Here is a 17,449-nt window from a genome sequence, read left to right as displayed (position 1 = left end):
ATAAAAAGGGGATTCCCAGTGAATTATGTTTTTGAAGTATTTTTCGTTTTTTTTCAAGAGCAATCAATGATGTGGTACAGGATTAGTCATCCAAATAACAAAAGGTCGCTCATTAGACTATCCCAACAAAGAGCTACGATATCAAGCTGATGGAGCGAAAAAACGACCACATAGAATATGACATAATCCAGGAAACACAAAGGGCGCGGACGAGGAATCTGAAGCTCCGCATGATTTTCGAGTCGCATAATTGTTCAGAACCACACTGAAACCTTTATTACTGAAGGTGAGATGGTTCGTAAAAAAAAAAGGTGCCAATGACGAGAGACATCTGTCTGGAAATAAAAGCTATGCTTCTTAAATTATCTTCACGGCTTTTCAAAGGCCGTCTGCGAGGATTATCTTTTTTTTTTTTTTTTTTTTTTTTTTTTTTCGAATGCAAAAGAAGATTGATAAGCTTTTACAAGTTTAGTAGTGCACGCGTGGCTGAGTGGGATTTATTTTTTAAAACATCTAGCAGTAAATTTTCGAGGCGCGCGGTTGTGTTTGTCAATTTTGTCAAAATGATGGAATGACTTCGTCCGGGAGCAATATATACAATCGCGAAGGACGCGGTGATAAATTAACCAGAAAAAAGGGGGGGAAAAACTCATTTGATCGACGAACCAGCTGCCGTGTATCACTACACTGTGGTGTACTTATCGCGAAGATCATCCATAAACTGTAAACTACAAAACAAGGATCATAATAGAATTCCATCGCAGCGTTCTCGCACAGAAGCAAAAAAAAAACATAGTCATAAATCGTTCGACCGATGCACGATGATGTACGCAAGTGGTGGTGGTGGTGGTACATATGAGTATAGAGATGGCGAACAACATCCTCGGCTGCAGCAACAACACAACGAGGAAATATTGTAATACGTGATACAGCAAGGAAGAACCAGCATCTCGGCCATTAGGCTACTGTACGCGCGTATATGCGCGTGGGTCCATACCTATATATAATTTCATAATTGGAGGTCTTCTTTTTTTTTCTCTTCCTCTTTCGTACACACGCGCGCAAATATTTATCTCCTCCCGTTATTGAAGCAGGAGAAGAATAATAGGACGCGGCACATACATATATATACATTACTGCGCACCAAGGAGGCTCTACCTAGCGGCTGGAATGTTAAGTAAGGCGTGCGTATTATCATCTCTCGGATGCTGCGAAGAGTTGATTTTTCAATTATACAAGTATTCAACTTTTTTTTTTTTTTTTTTATACACTTGTAAGGAAGCACATCTGTGCTCGGAATGTAAGATTTGTAGGCTTGTTGTTTTCGACCAAAGAGGAGGAAAGAATTTGTCAATTTTGTAAGATAAATGTAACGAAAAAAAAAAAAAAACATTTTAATAAAAAAAAATTGTATTGTGTCTTTGGGTGGAATTGCTACAGCAATCGACGTAAACAAGGTACAGTTAATGATTTCGATAACGTTGTTTTCGTTTGGAAATTGTGATAAAAAATATAGGTTTTTAAAAATTCGGGCGACAAAAATTAAGTCTTTCACATACGCTCACCGTATCAATCTGAAATTAGTTAAAAAAAAACATTAAAGTTCGAAGAACCCTCGCTCGTGATTATTATCACTTTTTTGTTTCCTCGTACAATAATGATATTAGCACTTATCAGCCCAAACACTGGATAAGAATCGAAACCGAACTACTCGCGTTTGAGAGAGTGGCACAGCAGTTAACAAATCCGTGCTAATTGCGGCTTCTACGAGAGGCATACTTATATACCATCTTTATTTGTTGAAGCTAAAAAATATTGTCATGTACAATTGCACGTCTTAAAAGAGGAATAAAAAAAATAAATAAATAACAAAATTCGACTCGAAACCTTTCGATTCGCCATCACGTAACCCATATTTTATAGCACACATCTCAGCATCATCGACAGCATCAGCTTTTCCCACTCAAGGTGTCTCTACACGTGTGCATGAATACCTACACGAACACAAGCGCAAAGTGAACGACCGCCGAAAGACGAGAGAGAGAGAGTGACAGGCGTTCATTTATTTCCATTATAGGTCGTCGTTTTCGTCGTGTGTATAATACACACATGTAACAACATTCACACTTGCACAAGATGAGCATACAGTATTATATACACGTACACATACGAAGTAGCCGCAAATGCTAATGAAACGAGAGAAGAGGCGAATACACATAAATGTACGTGTATCCCTCAAGCCACATGAAATTCTTTTCCCACGGAGTGCAAGTCGAAGTAAAGTGTCGCCCCATATAAATTCCGCGGTGCCTTTTTTTTTTTTTTTTTTTTTTTTTGGGTCATCGAAAGGCTAATTTTGTACAATTATATTACCAATGATCATTACGGTGATTATCGCTAAAAGAGAGAGAAAAGTGAGCGGATTGTAAAATGATCTTTTTTTTTTTTTTTTTCCCGCGGTTGGTTAATTGCCACGGATTTTTCAAGCGGCTATTTAAGTTTTTTTTTTTTTTTTTTTTTTTTTACGACCACCGCGCTCCTTTAAAGGACAAGTGATTTGTTTTACCGGCCATTGTGCGCCCAGGGGCGAGAGTAAGGCTTTTTCCTCGGGTTTAATTTTAACGGAGCGCGATAAAAAGGAGAAAATTAAATTAACTTCGACGAAGCCACGTTAAAAAAAAAAAAAAAAAAAAAAGGAGAGGCCCGACGTGGATTCGGGTGTATGTACCGTGCGACGCGAAACCTCTGCATATGGGTACTTCTCCTCGAATAATACACCGCCCGGCCGCTCGTCACGGCTTTCGCGAACGTAGCGAGTGCCGTCATTACCTCGATTTTACGTCTGATTCAACGGGGGATCCCGGAGACCCATTGTCAAAGTCATTACACACCACCGCCTGCATGCACTTCCTCTTTGCTGCAGTGCGCGACTTTTCGCTGAAGATTTAATTTGGTATAGTAGCGGTTCATTTGACGGCACACGTGAGGTGTGTGGCGCGCACGCGACCGAGGGAGAAACAACAGTTATATTTGGAAACGTAAATTGAAGCAATATATATATATAGGCGAATGGCGTGGTTCAAGAGAGGGAGAGATCTTTTTTTTTTACGTTTGTTGGGATTAGGAATTTTTTTCCTCCTCCCCCCTTTCCTCCAAGTGGTACCGGTTTTGTTTTGGCCAAAGTGTGTTACGGGGAGCAGCACCGCGGCGTTCAACTGTGGTATTAATTCAGGATGCAGACTGATTTCCAAATGATTTATACATGGGGGAGGGGCCGAGGTGTTACGGCGTTCTTTTTTCCTCTCGTTTCTTTATCGCGGCTTTCTAAACTTTCGTTTTTATTTTTTACTGGTGGCTGGGTTTTTGTCATGGCAGTTTGTGAAACTCTGTGATTTAGATTTTGCCGTGGTAGTGATGAGAAGATACGGGGAAAAACCACTTGTGAGACAAAAGAGAAAATTAAAGACACAGAGTTGCTTCTTGGTAACGAGATGAAAAATGTGTACAAAATTCTACGGAGGATTGAGTATTTTTAACCCCATATCCACACAAATATATTCACAAATTTTTGGGTTTTATATATGGCCTTATCCTTACCACAGGGTCTGTTTGTTCAAAAAATAAAAGCGCCAAATAATTCGGCAGATAAGGTGTTTGAGACAGTGTGTCGAAGGTATACGTACATCAGCGACTAATGTAAATAATTTTTTTTTATTATACACAAAAAGCCTCTCTTTCCTCTGAATACACGGAGTAAGATTCTCTCTACGGTTCAGCCGAACACGGAGGCCTTCCCTCGGTGCGAGACACGTGTGCAATAAAAGTAAAACTTTGCAGCTGAGCTTTGTCACCGCTGCTGTTCCGACAGAGGCAAGGCCGGCAGATTTTCTTCTACCAATATGATGGCTTTTCTCCCCGTTTAAGCCTTGAGATCTCTCCATTGTTTTTTTTTTCTTCGTTTTTTGAAAGTTTTGCCCGTACACCAAGATTGAACGATATCGTAGCAATTACATCACGAGCGTCGTGGAATGAAAAGCTCACGGGGACTACAAAATGAAAAGCGTCAGCCTAAATTAAAAACTCACGCTCCGATCGCTGTCGACTCACACAACTGTACTTTGAAGCGCTACTATATCGCGCGCTGTATTCAATTAAATATGATTAATAGCAAAAGTCGCGCAGGAAAGGATACGGGGTACGTTTAACTATGCGTAAGTACGTGCATTCAGTTTGTCTAATTAAAATTTCAGGCCGAAGAGAAAAAAATCTCTCCCTTCTTTTTGCGATGAAAAAAATTTCTAGGGTACTTTGTGTACACACGTAGGGTATATAGGTACGGGTTGTTAGAAAATTGTAAGCGAAGCAGAGTACCGTTTGCTGACAACTTTTCCGTGGAGTCGTGAACTAATCCTTTCGTAGTTGTAAGAAAAGTTAACGTAAACACGATAATATTCATAAATTAGGGACGCACCGTTTACCCGAAAAGTCAGAGGAAAGCGTCAGTCACTCGTCGTGGCGGCAAATCCCGTCCACTTCCTTGCTCCCCTCTCTTTTTTTCTGCCTCTTTACTACCGTGTATAGCACCGTTAACTGCATTTTTTTCCGGCCCACGGAGCTTTCCTGTGGTGCCTACCCGGGGAGGAAAACTGCGCCTGTATCCGGTGCCCAGATGGCCTATTCCCTGCACTTATAGGATTGCTATGTATATGTTGGGATTGAAAGAAAACATCCACCCCCTACAGCGTCAAAAATAGTGATACGTTGCCGTTCATCTCAAATGTGCTTATGTTTAACAATTGGTGACTTTTTCTATAAAGTTTTGCCTCTCAAGCGGATCGAGTACCCAATGATCCCATAATTCGGTAAAAAGTGTCGTTCAACAACAACAACAACAACAACAACAACAACAACAACAACAACAACAACAGAAAAGCACATACGGCGTTACATTGGGCGCAAGTCGTTTGCGCGAACGCGCCTTGGGTCTTTGCATATCTTATTTGAGTCGGTCGAGCGAGAGCAATAACTAATAAAGCAGTAAATACACGACGAACACTGTGTTAAATGCTGGACGGATTGTGTTCTCAACGAGTTCGCGGCTGTCCTGGATTCTCGGCCGGACGAGTGCGCGTATGTGTATACTATATATTACACTCACTTGTCGTGCACACGCTTAGCGCTGCGTGAATGTGGGCTTTCATTTTAATAAGTACGCGTGTGCGACTCGACAACGCGAGAGCGCGAAATTCTCCTGTGCGTTTTATGCGTTTGCGAATTACGTGTTTCGAGGAATCTTTGACTCGTCGTGCGTATCAATATGTACGTGGTATCTGTCGTAAAAAAAAAAGAGGTTTAATCTCCAAAGAGACGCAATAAGATGAACGCGATGGTTACCAGGAAAGTGTGACCCTTGGCGATACGATATTAAAATGTGGGAAGGGAAAAAAAAGGGGGGCCCCTTGGCGATGTTGAATCGACGAAAAAAGAAGAAAAAAAGTCAAGCAGCGCATAGTAGCCCTTTTTCCACCTCGACAAGCAATCTCATTCATAAGCAGTTCACGCGCGCACATGAGAGCATCGGTGTACGGGGAAAATTTGTGGAGCGAGTCTTGGAAATTCGCCCGAGGCGACAATACGAAGGCCTGGAAGTGCAGCAGGAGGAGGAGGCTGGAAAAACGAGACACCTCCAAGGCCTTTGCTTTCAAGGATCGTTCGGGCTTGAGCGGAAAAACCCGAGGAGCGAGCCTTATACTCCGCTGTTACGTGTGCGTGTATTACTTATATCAAGGGCGCGTATAATGGTATTTGTTGGCAGGGCTCTTTTGTCCTTTTCAAGATACATATATGTATAGACTTTCTTAACGTGTAAACATGCATAAAAAAAAAAAAACAAATTCTTTTTCCTGAATCAAGTACTTTTTTTTTATTACATCACTATTCACAATACAATATTGAGAAAAAATTGTGTTCCTGGTATAGAAATATATACAATACATATTGTGCATTGAAGTTTATTTTTAAGTATATGCAATAAAATATTTGATTAGTTTTTTTAAGCACATTGACAATTTTTTTCTTTTTTTTTTTTTTATTCAATTTTTCAAAAAAATGTTTTTTTCAGCATAAGTTGTCCACTATAGTTTCACCAAAAAAATTAAATTTCAAAATCTGAAAAAAAGTACCCGGTTCCAAGTTACGTTTGAAATTGTTTGTCGGAAGAATTTAATACGCATACCATATCGCGTAATGAAACGCACCGTAATATGAATGGGAAATCAACATTTTTTACGATCAGAGTATGTATACACGCCTGTTGTGTGACACATTTATCGGTTGGAAAAGACATTTGGTAAAGGGAAAATATCCGGCTCGAATACCCACATTATACAGTTTACCAACTTTCCTGAAAGCGCCGTGGGTATCCAATTTGAAAAAAGAAAATCGGCAAAACTTTTTTTTCTCCGGCGACGAAGTTACTAGTAAATAAATAAATAAATGAAAGAAAAAACAACGAGACAGCGCATTGAGAAAGTCGAAAGTTTTAAGTATACGCTCGCACGCTTGATGTATTACGCGCGAAGAAAAGAAAAGAACGAAGGAGTGCGCGGGCGGTGCGTTTTCTCCCTCACCCTGAAAGCGATAATTTAACGTGAGCGCGTGGCGAAAACAATACACGTAATGCGCACGACCAGAAACCTCAAAGGACATCACGACGCGTTACTATATATGTTACGGGACACATGATACTACTGGCCGTGGAAACTCCCTATTGTTCCCTCATCTCTCTCTTTCTTAAATACCCAGTGCGGGTGGCCCCGTTGATGGAAAACGCCACGTTTCGGCACCTCATATATTTTTTCCCCTCCTTCATTTTACAAAAATTCTCGAAGCTCTCTATTCTTCCTCTTCTTACGCGCACCGACGCTGTCACGATCGTGCTGATTACCATCATTGTTCCGTTTACTCTATACGTACAGATGGCTCTTCCGATTTTTTTTTCTTTCTTTCGCCCTCAGTACCGTCATCGGGACTATACACAACGATGACTTGCGTAAAAATTATGTAAACCACGCGCTTCCGCAATTTTTTCCTTTCTTACTATTCTCGTGCCTGTATATAAGCTCGTGAACGAGCGTGGCAGCGTATAGCGCGTGATTTGTTTTCTTTTTCGCATCGATTTCAAATTCTTTCGCCAGAGCGTCATCTGCGAAACAGCTGGAACGGCCACGCCGTCAACTCTACACGTAAATCATTTTGCCCTGCTTTTCATGAATCAAACGAATAGCAATTTTACTGAGATGTTTTACATTTTTTTCGGATTATCTTAATCGAAAGAAAAATACTTATATTGAAAATCATGAAGCTTTCGATGATGACGTTATGTTATGTACTAGCAGTAAAAACCGTATCGCGCGCAGAGAGTGCAATTAAATCACGGAGTCAACGACTGACTAGACTCGCAATCGCTCATTGAATTCTAATCCCCCTGTGCTGCCCTGATGCGCCTATAACTCACACCACCCGCATCGCAAAGGACTCAAAGTCACTCCCGCTTTTTTTTTTTCTTCCCTTCTCTTATCTCGCCACGAGTAAAATGTGTGTGCCTTATCTGTACTATTCGGTTTCTCTTTCGCTACATATAGACGCGTGGTTACGTGGTTAGCCGCTTTTGTTCCATACGTTTACAAATAGAGTGATTGGGTCTTTACGTTTGGAAGAAGAATGGAGTACTTACAGTCAATGGCGCACTATTTTACCACGATACATGATTCTGTGTAGATGATTTTTTTTCTTCAACTAAATTTGTGAGCAATTCTCTGAGTGAGTCAGTTTAGTTTTTTTTTTTTTTTTTTTTTTTTTTCCTACATTCAAATCGGATTTTTCTTGAATGGATACAAAATCTATGGATGTTTTTTTTTGTTTTTATCAAGCTTAGTTGATGTGTATTTGTCAATAATAATTTCGGAAAAAATAAAATAAAACACACACGACACGTAAGTACAATTAATCGACCCACAAACTGCAAGGTAATTTTCGCAAAATAACGTGTGCGGCATAGGGTATGGGATCGCAATAGTTTATATGTGTACGTGTCCAAAATCACGTTCCGCCGATGAGGCACACGCGTATCGCACGATAATCTCCGATCCGTGAAAGGAATGCGCCAACACTATATGTATAATGTATATACAAGAGCGTCCCCGATTTTCTTTTTTTTTTTTTTTTTTTCTGTACAAAAACACAAAGTAAACAACAATAAAACAAGAGGAGTCGATCGCCTTGAATCCCCACCACCACCGTCGAGTTCTCGGACGAATTTCGTGACTCCCATGACAAAAGATCGTACTGCGCGTCTAAAGAGATAACAGGGGGACAAGGTCTCAAGAACACCGATGGGGGAAGGTGCAGGCCGATGAGAGAAGCATTAAAAATGTGCGGAACTAATTGTGAGTCACACACGCTCTGGGTGGAGCCAAACGAGGAAAAGAAATAAAACTTCCGGAGCTATGTATCGATTTTTCGCGGAACGATCGGCTGTACAATATGCGTTTACACGTATTTTAATGTGTGACTTGTACCATACACACGTGAAACGTGCTCCTTTGTGCTCAGAGCAATTACAAAACACTCGCTCTGTTTGACGTTCGTGAGTACGTGGTTGAGATTTTTGGTTGCCATATTTAAAACTCGATGTTCTTGGTTTTTATGATTTCATTTAGTTACCTACGAAGCAGTTAATTTTTAAATGCAAAGGTTTTTTTTACGAGCTCGAAAAAGAAAAAAAAAAAACGTACACCGAAGTGGTAGTTAAATTTTTACTGCGCAGCCAAGCAAGACGTATTATCAGAGCCGCAAAAACTATATAATTGAAGGTAAGTGTTTTTAATTATTAAAAAAAAAAACTTTATCGCGCAAAACAAGGAAATTGTGTGGAGGTTGAAACTGTTTTTTTGTTCGTATCCTTGAAAGTTTGTCATCACCTTTGAAACTCTATCATAAAAGCAGCGAACAACGTGCCAAACACCACCAAAATTCCCACCACAATCAATCAAAGCAAGAGTTAGGGATGGTTTTTTTCCCCCATAATTCGGGAAGCCAAAAATAACCCCTCCAGACTGAAAGCGCGAAAATAAACTCCACCCTGAAAAATCCCTTTCGCCCAATTAATCAGTCGGCCGCAATTTTTCACCGCGAAGAGGCTAAAAGGAATTTTTCCAGTCGCGTCCGAAACAAATTACCACCACGTGCGCGCGCTCTTTTCCCTTTACTCGCCCCCCGTTATCTTACCCGCGATTTTGCAAATAAAGTACAAAGCGATTGATACTAGACTGAAAATACATACTTCCGATCTAATTCCACTGTTTGCGAGTCTCAAATAATTTTTCTCTACCATTCCGAAGTATATACAGTGAATGTATTCATCATTTGGCTTTGCTTTCGTTTCCTTTTTTTGTGCAGCGCATTCCTGAGCTTATGTACATCCGCGCGTAGTTTTTAGTCTTAATCTCAGGTAACTAGTCTCTCGGAATCCGTACAAGTGCATTAACTTTTCCCATCGCATATACAGGAAGCGTCGGATAGATCTGATGTACTTGTACAGTCGAAAATAATCCATCACGAGGCAAACGAGAGCAGCTCATTTGCTCATAAGGGAGTATTTATTGCATCGGTTTCGATCGCGTGTAAAAAAAGAAAAAAGAGTAAGTGCAATCCACTTGTCTCGATTGGATGATAAATCATCGCCACGGGCGCTTTTCGATATCATACCCCATATGTGCGGTTAGTATAGTCTATGGAAGAGGGTATAATATATATTATGCGAACAGCAGTAGTTCTTTCAGAGAAAGAGAGAAAAGAAGAAGGTTGGAAAAACGTCCTTTTTCATACTGTTAAGTGTGTTGATCATTTTCAGTGTGAATTGATATTACCGATCTCTTTTATTCTCTTTTATTGATTTCCGAGATTGCATTGTACTATATACTTTTAGTAACATGGCATCATTTCTTGTACCGTTACACATTGATGATTGTATTGATTTTTCTCAATTTTTTTTACATTCACTTGATGCCTCGACCGATACAAACTGTAAAGGATGATCGGACGGTGTAGCGTTTAAACTACTTTGCTCATTGGAGTTATGGTGAAAAATCAATCGCGTGTATCGATTGGGGTGAGGCGCACAGTTTTGATGTAGGTGATCGATTAACTCGGCAAGTACCAATCAATTAAACGCAATTATTTAAAAGGATCGGTATCACCGATGATGAAATCGGTTATCATTTCATTCCGCGATTCTTATGGAGTCGTTTTTCATCTCGACCTGCGTATTCTTTCGATAAAAACATCTCGGCAGCTCGAAGGACCCTCGAACGGAGCTGCAAGAGTCCTTGAACGTCAGTTTACAATATTTACGTCGTGTGCAACGATGATATGTAATTATATTTGTACAATATCTTGCGTTAAAGCGCGAATAAATAAATAAAAAATAAAAGGAATTCAATGAAATGAGCACATTTGTTGATGTAAGAAATTATAAACGAAAGCGGAAGAAGAGGAGATAAGTAGAAAGCAGAAAGAGATTTGCGTTTCAGCAACGTCTCGATGCATTGTTTACAACTGCTGGTTCATATACCGATCGCGGAGAGGGTGTATATGCGCGCGAATATAAATAGATATGTATGAAACAAAGGTCCATCTATATAGCTAGCAATAAGATCTCATCGTCATAAGGTTACCTTCGCCGACGACAACGAGTTGTTGGTGTCTATGCCTTTCGTTTTCCTCTTCTCTTCGATGCCAATAAAATCGTTATTCCCACCCACGCGGGCTTTGCTCCTCCTCCTTTCCCTTCTTTTTTGGACTCTTCATGTACACAGGAAGAAGAAGAGAGAGGGAGGAAGAAAAGCAGACTATATTTATGCATCGTGGGCCGTACAATAGTTGGGAGAGCTTCTTCCCATATTTTTCTTTCTGTATGTCTACATGTGTATCGATGTTCGTTCACCCGATGGCTGAGACGAGATAAGCTCGAAGAGTTCAGCGATCAGATGATGATCGCCATTATAACTACCTACGATTACGACGATGATTGTCGTGCATATAGCGTGTGTGGGTGAGCGATTTCATCCGTGGGATGGTGATTTTTTTTTTTTTTACGATTCGAGCCTATAAGGAGGGAGTAGGATATACGATGAGGTGTTTATGGGCTGCGAGGTTTCAGGAACAATGATCGAGAATAAACTCTCGCGTATACGAGCGTGATATTTACACGAATTTGAGTTTGATACGAGGCCAACAAACGTACAACACACCCATACACGCGAAATTTGCCAAAGGCATCATTTCTCTCCTCGTCTGAGATTACACACGTACTTAAAACAAGAGACGTTTCTTATTGAGTGTACATATGTATGGTATTGCAATAACAAAACAAGCGATGATGGCGAGACGAAAGGGAGGAAAATAAAATAAAACATAACGTACGTCGAATCGGCGAAAAAGTGTTTTGTCCCAGTAATCAATTAAAACGAGCTCGGATTGACAAAAGCAACAATCGGCGATGAAATTAAAATAAAAATACGTCCACCCAAGCGAGACTCTATATACTTGTGCAGTATATTATATACTCAAAACGAAGTGTCAAATGACACAAAACACACACATACACCATCGTGTATTATTTTGTGTAGAGTCACAATCGTTGCTCTCTATATATTATACACCCACGAGCTCCTCTCGATTTCTCTCGACTTTGCAAAGTAAGCGAATAAAGAAAGAAAAAAAAAACATACATATATAGAGAAGCGAGAAAAGGATGAATCATCCTCATCAAGAGCACCTCCTTCTTCTCTCTCACACTGTGTACTGCACACACACACGCGCGCACATACTTAAGTGTATACGGTGGTTTATACACTCTTACGTCATTTGTTGCTGTAATCGGCCGCAGCGTCGTGTGTCGCGCGTATATAGTGGGTGTTGTAAGGTATAACCCACGATGACATTCGAGAAGCCGAAAGTTAGGTATATACGTACGAGTCAGTCGGTCTCCCTCTCTGTTGCGCTACCCCCGCCTTGCCCCTTTTCTTTGGTAGTTTCTTTTTTTTTTTTTTTTTTTTTTTTTTCGCACGTATACAAATACACACGCATATGCATGCATATAGAGACGCGAAAACAATACCTATATGGGTACGCGTCGTAAAGAATAAGAAGAGGCTCCTCCGCCTCCCGGCCCTTTTGTTTCGCGGGCTTTTTTTTTTTTTTTTATACTTTTCGTTCCTCGTCCTCCCTTTTATTTTTATCTTTTTCTTTCCTTTTTCGTTCGGCCCGCGCGCAATGGATTTCTTTCTCTCTCTCGGTGTGCTACTTTACAGTATACCCTTCGCGACCGTGGGTATAAACGCGCATAAAGGAGGTTGCGGATGGTTTTTCGGCGTGGGGGTGTATTTTTTTTTTTTTTTTTTTCCATTTCGTAACAAAAAAAAATGTTTCCTTTGAGGTAAACGCGCCGCTGAAGTAATATAATAAAAAAAAAAAAAAAAAGAAAAAAGAAACTTCTCGAGTTTTCGGAATCGATCTGTCTCGTCCCCGTTTGTGGGTACGCCTGATATAATATGCTTATAGGAGAGAAAAAAGAAAGATGTAGACCTAAAAAAAAAAAAAAAAAAACTTCGTCCTCTTCGTTTTTCGACGAAGCAATCAAGTATCCTCAAAAACTTTTCTTTTTCCCCGAGGCAAGCACTACAAAGAGTCAACTCTTCTCCCAAAAGACGAGGTGATTATTTCTTCGCAAATGTCTAATGAGCGACAGCACGTACGGAAAAGTCGTAACAAGCTGCCGGGAATAAGGAATAGGATCATTTTTTTTTTTTTTTTTTCTCCAACTTCTCCTTGGTGCTTTATTATGCGCCGACGGGAGAAGGGGCGTAAGTATATTTTCGTCGGTGCGAGACGAGACATCGATGCTGTATATCTCGCAGATATGCGCGTGTTTATTTCCGACATGAATATACATATTTGGGTTAAGGCCTTAGCTTCTTTCTTTCTCTCAGCAGCAGCAATGGAATCGGTTGTATTGCGTATATATGTCTGTACCTTTTCTCCGACTGAGCTGCTGCTGTCCTTTGATTACGTACACTCGCATGCGTGTACTAATTTAAGCAGTTGATCGGAAGAGATGTGCACTTATCATCTTTTATATTTAAATCTGATGAGGGTGAAATTTTACTCGGTACCCGTAACAGATAAATATTCAAGTATAGCGTATCCATTGATAAGCATACTAAAACAAGAGTACAGTGACAAACCCGGTCTCGCTGATTCTCCTCGGATGGCGATACCGATTACATTCGAAGCTCGAGTTGCAGCAACAAACATCTCCTTGATTATTTTATAGTAATAATTCACGTAAGTTCAACAGTATACTTGAGCATGTCTAGTTTATTTAAAACGACAACTGTCCTGGTTATTTAAAATAAACAAATTGGGTTTTACGCAACAGTTAAGAAACAAAACGATGGTACGTACACTTGTCTCTTTGGTCTCGTGATTTAGTATACGCTGCTGTACAACTCAACAGACGCATCCACATGGTATACTTAAGTAGGCCGGGGCGACAGACACGATGACCGAGCGACCAAGTGACTCTGTGCGTGCAAAAACGACCGGCGAAGAGTAGGTGGAAAAATGAAAAAAAATATAATAAAAATAAAACGGGGCGAGAGAGGAAGCTGCGTCTCATCGTGCATGTGGGTTACACTTGGAAAAAGAAAATTCCTGGCGTGTCTCTTGTTTCGCATAGGCCTGTATTTATACCTGCAGTGTAGCAAATAAAAACCTAACGGTGTTTCTTCCTACGGGTCCTCGAGCAAAATAATCTAGGATAGACTCCATGGAGCCACTTTGCACAACCGATCTCAAATTTTTTTTTTTTTTCTTTTTTTCAGACGCTCGACTTTTTTTCCCCCTAGACACACCTCGAATTTATAGATGATCTTTTTATTTTGCTTTCAATCGAGCTAATTGATTCTCTATGGTTATTGTGAATCGGTATAGGTATATATAGGTATAGTGAAAATCGAAAGATTTGTGTGTTTGTTGTTTTTTTTCTCTTTTCGTGCACAATTTATCGTCCATTGTGTAATTAAGACTGAGAAGGAAAAATAAATCACGATAAGCGGAAGATACGTACATACGTCGGATCAAACGAGTTCTTTTTATATAAAACGATGACTCAATGAATTTATAGTTCGAGACGACTGCACGGGCTCGATTAATCTCGAAATTCGCGACACATTATCGCACAAGTGATGTTATTTTAACATATTAATTTATAAACCCATCGAAAGATAAGCCATACGTAACAATTGTATGTATACACGCACTTGTGGTCGGTACTCAACGGGCACGCGCGTGTGTATTATCGCGCCTTCGGTATTTTTCCAGTGGCCGGAGCGTTGGCTTGTGAAGAAAAGAAAAAAAAAAAAAAAAAAAAAAAAAAAAAAAAAAAAAGGGTACCCTACAGCCAAAGATATTCAACCCTTGGACAAATACAGCGGCATTCCACAAACAAAAATAACACGGACAGAGAGGGGTGGAGGCGAAAGTGAAACGCGACAAGTGTACCCGACGTGTATAATATACCTGTACGTGTTAGTTTGCGAGCAATCGCTGTTGTTCATCGCACTCTGTGCAGCAGATGTAATTACTTACGTGAAGCGGCCTAAATTAAGAGCAAAACATTTTTCGAATATATACATAACTTGCTTGTCTCTGATTTTTTGTGTTTACATTGCATGCATGTTTGCTGGATGCGTACGTTTTTATTTAATTGGCATTTTTTAATAATTCGCTATCAACTTTGCTACACGCTATCGAATTTGTTTGCCAGTGTTGGCAGTGGTTGGAATTTTTTCCCCTTGTGTTGGTTTGTTACGATTGTAAAAAAAAAAAAAAAAAAAAAAAAAAAAAAATCATGTAATTTGACACGTAAGTATATGAAGTATGGAGAGGTGGGATTAAAAAAAATTATGCGATGAGTCATGATAAAATAGAACCAACAGATAACAGTATACGTAACAGGTCTCTTTTTGTGAATTTTTTGTCAAAAATTTAGACAAGGCATAGTTTTTTTAAATGCTGAAAATACTTTTGAGCTCCAAAACCATTTATCTTCATCATTCATCACGTGCAGGTATAACGACGACTTTGATGATTGTCAGGGACTTAATTGTTATAGGCTATTCATCACAAGTACACAATCGACATCGAGTTACTTTTATTTTTTTTTTTTTGCTCCAAACAAACACGAAGGCATAAGTTGCATAACATAACCTCAGAGCGAAGCCGTCGCGAAATTCAAAGCACAAAGTGTGTGTGTATATATGAATGTTGGAGAGTTCATTGTTTGATTGTACAACTTGTTGTTTATTTTGGTGAATCATACATGTTTGCCGGCTATATTGATAATATTTACTGGACTTGCTTTATTACCAAACAATTATTGAGGCTGGTCTCTAAATATTCATCATTTTGAACATGTGGACTTTTGATGCACTGATTAAGGTAAAAACTTAAAGTTCCCAAGCATTGGCTCAAAAAAGTTTAATCAATGCTCCAGATGGGAGGGGAAATAAAAACTTACCTTAATTAATTTGTACTTCTTGTTGGTGGCTTGGTTGAGCTCTTCGTGAACTTTGTCCAGCAGCCACAATAAGAATTCCTGAGCGTCATGTTGCAAATTGCCGCGGTACTGGCTACCATACTTGTCCACGACACTTTTAAAAGCAGTGCTCATCTCTGGATCGTACTGACAGCTCCAGATAGCTTTGAGCAGCAACGCCAGCTGCTCTGTGATTTCACCTTTAGTGCCATACTTTTTAGGGTTTAACTTGTACTTTTTAGACAGGTCAGCTTTGTACTGGTCCAACACAAAGTACTCTGCAAGGACGTCTGTATGCGACAAACACTGTAATACTGCATTCATGAAGCACGTATTGCCATGATTTCTTAATCCTATGACACCTGGAACTCTGTCGGGAGGTATGTGTGCTGGCCTGACAGGCGGCAGCCTTATGTCACCTGCACTCGAGCCGATCCCGTTAATGTTCACTGTTTTATTGTTTTTATCACCGACATTTGCCACACTTTTAAACTTTTCTTTAATGTACTTGCCAAACTTTCTCAATGGGGCATTGTGGCCCAACTTTTTACCACCCACCAACAGTCGATTCTGGTCTAACGTTTGCATATTGTCCTTTAGTATGACTTGTCCCTGATGCTTTGATCTTCTCTTTGGAAACTGTAACATTCTTGGTAATGTTACTGCCCTTTTAAGATTGGTCCTTCTTGTTTTAGCACAAGGATTAGCCTAAAAAAAAATAGATAACAAATAATAACAACAATTATAAAGATACTTCAATAGTTTAACCATAAATAAGTTAAAAATGATTAAAAATATTTAAATGCATTTATAATCATTATCATCCGTACGACAATTTAGTACTCTAATGCACGGTGCGTGTATACATACACAAAACAATCAACAATTGGCCCGCAACAACAGTATTTCACTCGCTCGCCACCAAAACACCCATCAAAAAATAAAAAAAAAAAAAATAAAAAAAGAGAGAAAAAAAAACGGCCAAGAACCACATGATACCCACAAAGCCGGACTCATTTATCAATAAAATCTACCCCTTAGAACACACGTATGGTATATTTGAACTCTTGTGTATATGCGTATACAAATCCTCACTTCAACAACCACCGAATCGTTGACCACGAGGACATTGGCTTTGACCTCGGCGCCGATCTCGCCGTCAGACACGGATTTCATGACGACGACGGTACCTCCTCCGAGGAGTTTATTATCACCCTGATGCTGATGATGCAGCACCACTTCTTCACTGCAAACGGGCGCTGGGCTCATCGCGGCGGCTACAGCCCCCACACCTTATATACAAAGTACTCTTTCACCGCCTCCTCCTCCTTCTTGTCATAGTTGAATATCTAAAATTACGATGACACACCATGCACTTTGACCACTTGCTACGCGAGCAACACAAACAAATTTGCTACATGCAAGACGAGCTTCCAGTAACCAACTGCTCCAACTGCTCCAAGAGAAATAATATGACGAAGATGAAGTGTCCCGATACTCCCGATATACACTGCGGATCTCCGTCCGTGCTCCGTATACTTCACTTGTTTTACAACTGTGCGCTGCTCTTACTGAAGCCGTGTTTGTCGCCGTTGCGTTTCTCTCTCTCTCTCTTTCTCTTTTTGAGGAGTTCGGTTGCTGCTATATATCCCAAATATATAAGTATACGCGGTATATACTGCTTTTAATTACTGCGGTGCTGACTGCTGTCGCTGTCGCTAGCTATCGGTCTGTCGCCATTTGCCGCCCGCACGATAGGGGGTGTAATCCGCAATCGCCGCCAGCAGT

At 40.1% G+C, this 17,449-nt stretch overlaps 1 protein-coding gene across 1 annotated transcript in view; it reads right to left on the bottom strand.

Moving 5' to 3' along the window:
* The window catches only part of LOC106647602 (ubiquitin carboxyl-terminal hydrolase 31), a 28,928-nt gene extending 11,731 nt beyond the window's left edge, over positions 1-17,197 (bottom strand). Inside the window, exons 1-2 of the mRNA XM_089588680.1 lie at positions 16,757-17,197; positions 15,644-16,369 (exon numbers count right to left, since the gene is read on the bottom strand). Of these exons, the coding sequence (XP_089444806.1) occupies positions 15,644-16,369; positions 16,757-16,930 (900 nt within the window). The 5' untranslated portion in view covers positions 16,931-17,197. The remainder of the gene's footprint in view (positions 1-15,643; positions 16,370-16,756) is intronic.
* Positions 17,198-17,449: the final 252 nt, after the last annotated feature.

Source organism: Copidosoma floridanum, unplaced genomic scaffold, assembly GCF_036245765.1.
Source record: "Copidosoma floridanum isolate Cflo_tuat_1 unplaced genomic scaffold, Cflo_Japanese_pri ptg000007l, whole genome shotgun sequence".
NCBI classification, from domain to species: domain Eukaryota; kingdom Metazoa; phylum Arthropoda; class Insecta; order Hymenoptera; family Encyrtidae; genus Copidosoma; species Copidosoma floridanum.
This window is presented reverse-complemented; position numbering and strand designations above follow the sequence as displayed.